Source organism: Apis dorsata, unplaced genomic scaffold (assembly GCF_000469605.1).
Source record: "Apis dorsata unplaced genomic scaffold, Apis dorsata 1.3 scaffold_741, whole genome shotgun sequence".
NCBI lineage: Eukaryota > Metazoa > Arthropoda > Insecta > Hymenoptera > Apidae > Apis > Apis dorsata.
The window spans coordinates 418,580-422,657 of NW_006263902.1; the positions used below are offsets into that span (position 1 = coordinate 418,580).

The following is a 4,078-nucleotide window of genomic DNA, read 5'->3' on the forward strand; positions in this document are numbered from 1 at the left end:
CATATTATTGTTTCATTTTATTTCTTTTAATCATAAAAAGTGAAAAGATAAAATATTTCAAATATTAATATATAACATATAATATATAATAATATATTTTATATATAATATATAACATATAATATATAATACATTATACGTATTGATTCTGAAATAGTTATGAAGAAATAAAATAATATTTTAACAGTTTTACAGATTAAAAATATTTTAAGTCTATATCGGTTACAATTCTGATTAAGAAATCATTATATATCATTATTATATATTTTAAAGTTTTTATGTTAGTTTTATATCTTAATACATTAAAAACATAATAATAATACATAATATGTTAATTATATATTGCAATATTGCTACATATTCTATATTTTCAATTTTTTTCATAAAAAATCCATCAAATTTATTCAATTCGAAATATCCTGTGTAGAGTTTATACATCATTTCGGTTCTTTATAACTATTTATAAAATCAGAATTATAATACATTATAATACATATCACAAAATTGAATCTAATTATATTATAGTTTCAAGATATGATTTGCTAATCCAAAATGATTTAATATTTAATTTGCTAAAATGCTAGGTAAATGTAATATTTGAGAAATACCTCGAATGTCAATTTTTTTCGATAATTGTCGATTTAATCTAAGAATCTAGTTTTAAAATAAATTACTGATCCAAAATGATTTAACATACTGAATTAGGATATAAAAAATATATACTGAATTAAAATATAATATTTAAGAAATATTTCAAAATATTTTAACGCTACGAGATATTATTGGTCTAACCTAGTTTCAAGATGTATTGTTAATTCAAAATAATTTAATACATATTAAATTACGATATGGAATAATGAAAAACATTAAATTAGAAAATAATATTTGATAAATACCTTTAACGTCCGTTTTTTCGACAATATTACGGACCACGAAATCATAGTCATCATTCTTGAAATGATCTTTACTAATTCGATGTTGTGTGCTAAAGCATATCGAATATTCGGCTGCCAATGATACCAACATCTCATATCCGTGGTTCCCATACTCCGAGTCCGTGTAAACGACCGATACATACGACCATTGGAATTGGCTAACAATGGATTAGATCGATAAAAAATATAAAATAGAACGAATATATTTAAATATAACAAATATACATATCTTAATACAACAATTCAAAAACTTAAATTAAATTTAGAATAAAAATTTATATACATATATATATATATATATATATATATATGTATAGAGAGAGAGAGAGAGAGAGAGAAAGTATATTAATTGAAAGAAACCAGATCTTAATTATTTAAAATCTTCATTTTTAAAAAATTTTTGATTACTTTTCATTTAATAATCCAAGTATTTTCTTTTCAAATTTCTACTTCTATAATTAAATTTCTATAATTATATTTCTATAATTAAATTAAATTTCTTGTTATCAGTTATTCACTATTTTTTGAAATTGATAATTATTAAATAATTATTATAATTATTATTATTATTGATATATTTTAATTATAAATTTAATTATGAATGAATACTTGAAACGTATAAATGAATTCTAAAAGAAAGCAATTTATATAAAAAATTATATTTTTAATTATTTGCTGTTTGATAGTTTAAATTGATTAATAATTATTGCAGATATCCTATTCAAATTTAAATAAATATGTATATAAATTTGAATTTATATTTATATTAATTTAAAAATAAAGTAACACAATAATAATAAAAATTGTTATAATATAATATAAATAATAACAGAATCAAAATTAAAATACAAATTTTATATAAATAATTATTCAATTAAGAATTTATTTATAATAAATTCCAATACAATATCCTCTCGATTACATATTACTTACCGTAGAACTTCGAGCATTGCTCGCGCTTGATTCACATCATTAGGAACTGTGCGAAAAAACGTTGGAAATTTCTCCTTGTTGCTGAGAAAAGGCGACGTGGCCATGTACGAAATCTGCGGTATCGGAAACAAACCTAGCACTGATGCGACCTGTAAACCATAATTTCGAATTTAGAATATTTGAATATTTAATTGTGAAATTATGAATTATTTCGAATCAATATTAAATATCAAGTAATAAATTTGATTATTTTGAATTTTTAATTTTAAAAATTTTTTAAATTTTGATCATTGTGAAGTTCTTGAAAATCTTAATAAATTCGAAGATTTTATGTAAATAAAATGAGTTAAAATAATTCTCAAGAATTTTAAATCTAAAGATCTATAATCTATAAAATTTTTAAATCAAGAAAAATTTCAGAAAAAAAATAGTTATTTTAATTAAATAAAATTTAGTAATAATTTTATTAATTAAATAATTAATAATTTTATTAATTAAATAATTAATAATTTTATTAATTAAATAATTTCAATTCGATATCCTTGATACCATTATCGATAATTCAATATATCGATAACGAATGAAAATAATTGAAATTCTTAAAATTTTTTATTTTTTCTTATTCAAAGTTATTATTAGTAATGTTAATGTTTATCCATAGGTTTCATTGAATTTTCAAATTATATTAAGATATCAATAATATGAATACAAATAAATTAATCGAAATAAATCATTTATTTATTTTTATTGCAATTTATAAATAATATTTTTACTTATTTTAATAATAACTTTGAATAAACAAAAATAGAAACATTATCCGTTAATAATATTATCAATATATTGAAAATATATTGATAATCGGTAGTTACAACTCTATCGATACCTACTTGAATGGTAACCGAACTTGATTCAGCTCCTAGTACTGCGACCACGTGATCGAAATCACTATTTAAAAATTTTGGCACACTTTGGTCTTCGCATCGATAATTTATGGATCCGAATCGATCGCTGCGCACTATCAAACCTAAAATCGATTTCAAATGAATGCTTGTACTAACCATAAATAAACGAACAAGCGATAATTTACCCTTAATGAAATAGAATAGATGATCTAGAGCATAAGTAGGATTGTCACAGGTATCGAATGCCAGCGCGCCAAGTTGTATACCAGGAAGTATTTCTGGATTCTTATTGATTCGCTCGATCGTATAGAGCATTGCTTCTAATGGTTGAATACCGTCTTCCATCTGAAATAAATAAAATATTGAAGTATTAAAATTAATTATTGACAAAAATTTAAATATAAATGAACAGAGAACGTAAAATATGAAATAGAATTGAAATATAAAATATAAAGTTTTGATTTACATGATGAATTAATAATTTTAAGAACTTTTGAATATTTTAAATTAAATTTAAATATTTTTAAATATATATTTATATATATTTATGTACATATATATTATAAATATATATTTATAATTAAATATAGAATAGAATATATAAGAAATATATATAGAATATATTTATTTATTTATTATATATACATAAAATTAATGGATTAATAACTTTGAATGTTTTTGTTTTTTTAAATATATAAAAAACATTTAATTACACAGTACAGAAAGATCTGCAACATACAATTTATTTTTCACTTTTTTAAGTATAATTAAAGAAGTTGAACAAGTGTTACGAAATTAGATACTATTGGATAATTATCTTGTGGTCAGATATATCATATATATCAGATATATATGTAAATCGCAATTCATGAATGACTATATGAAAGAATAGTCGAATATACAATCATATACGTGAATTGCATAATTGAATCACAATATGCGATATAAAAGAAGAATTGCGTTATGAAATGCTCGATGATGGTTATCAATGCAATATTTGCATTCCATTTAACAATTTTAATTATTTTTTATGATATCTATTTGTTTTATTTATTATTGAATAACTTTATATTGGAAATTATTGAAATCTTAATATTTGAATAAAAAAAATTAAAATTTAAATCTGAATCTAAATATTCGTTATTTTATTTAATACTGTTTAAAAATATATATATTTAAAATTATATATATAAATTATATATAATTATATATAATTATATATATAAATTATATATATTTAAAATATATTTAAAATTTTAAAAAGTTTCTTTATTTTATTATATTTCTTTATTATATTATATTTATTTT

At 19.5% G+C, this 4,078-nt stretch overlaps 1 protein-coding gene across 1 annotated transcript in view; it reads right to left on the reverse strand.

Annotated features, from left to right (window-relative positions):
* LOC102681651 (metabotropic glutamate receptor 6-like) overlaps window positions 1-3,115 on the reverse strand; it is a gene marked incomplete at its 5' end in the record, with an annotated part of 7,439 nt that extends 4,324 nt beyond the window's left edge. Inside the window, 4 exons of the mRNA XM_031513792.1 lie at window positions 897-1,093; window positions 1,869-2,017; window positions 2,756-2,892; window positions 2,956-3,115. Coding sequence (XP_031369652.1) covers window positions 897-1,093; window positions 1,869-2,017; window positions 2,756-2,892; window positions 2,956-3,115 — 643 coding nt within the window. The remainder of the gene's footprint in view (window positions 1-896; window positions 1,094-1,868; window positions 2,018-2,755; window positions 2,893-2,955) is intronic.
* Window positions 3,116-4,078: the final 963 nt, after the last annotated feature.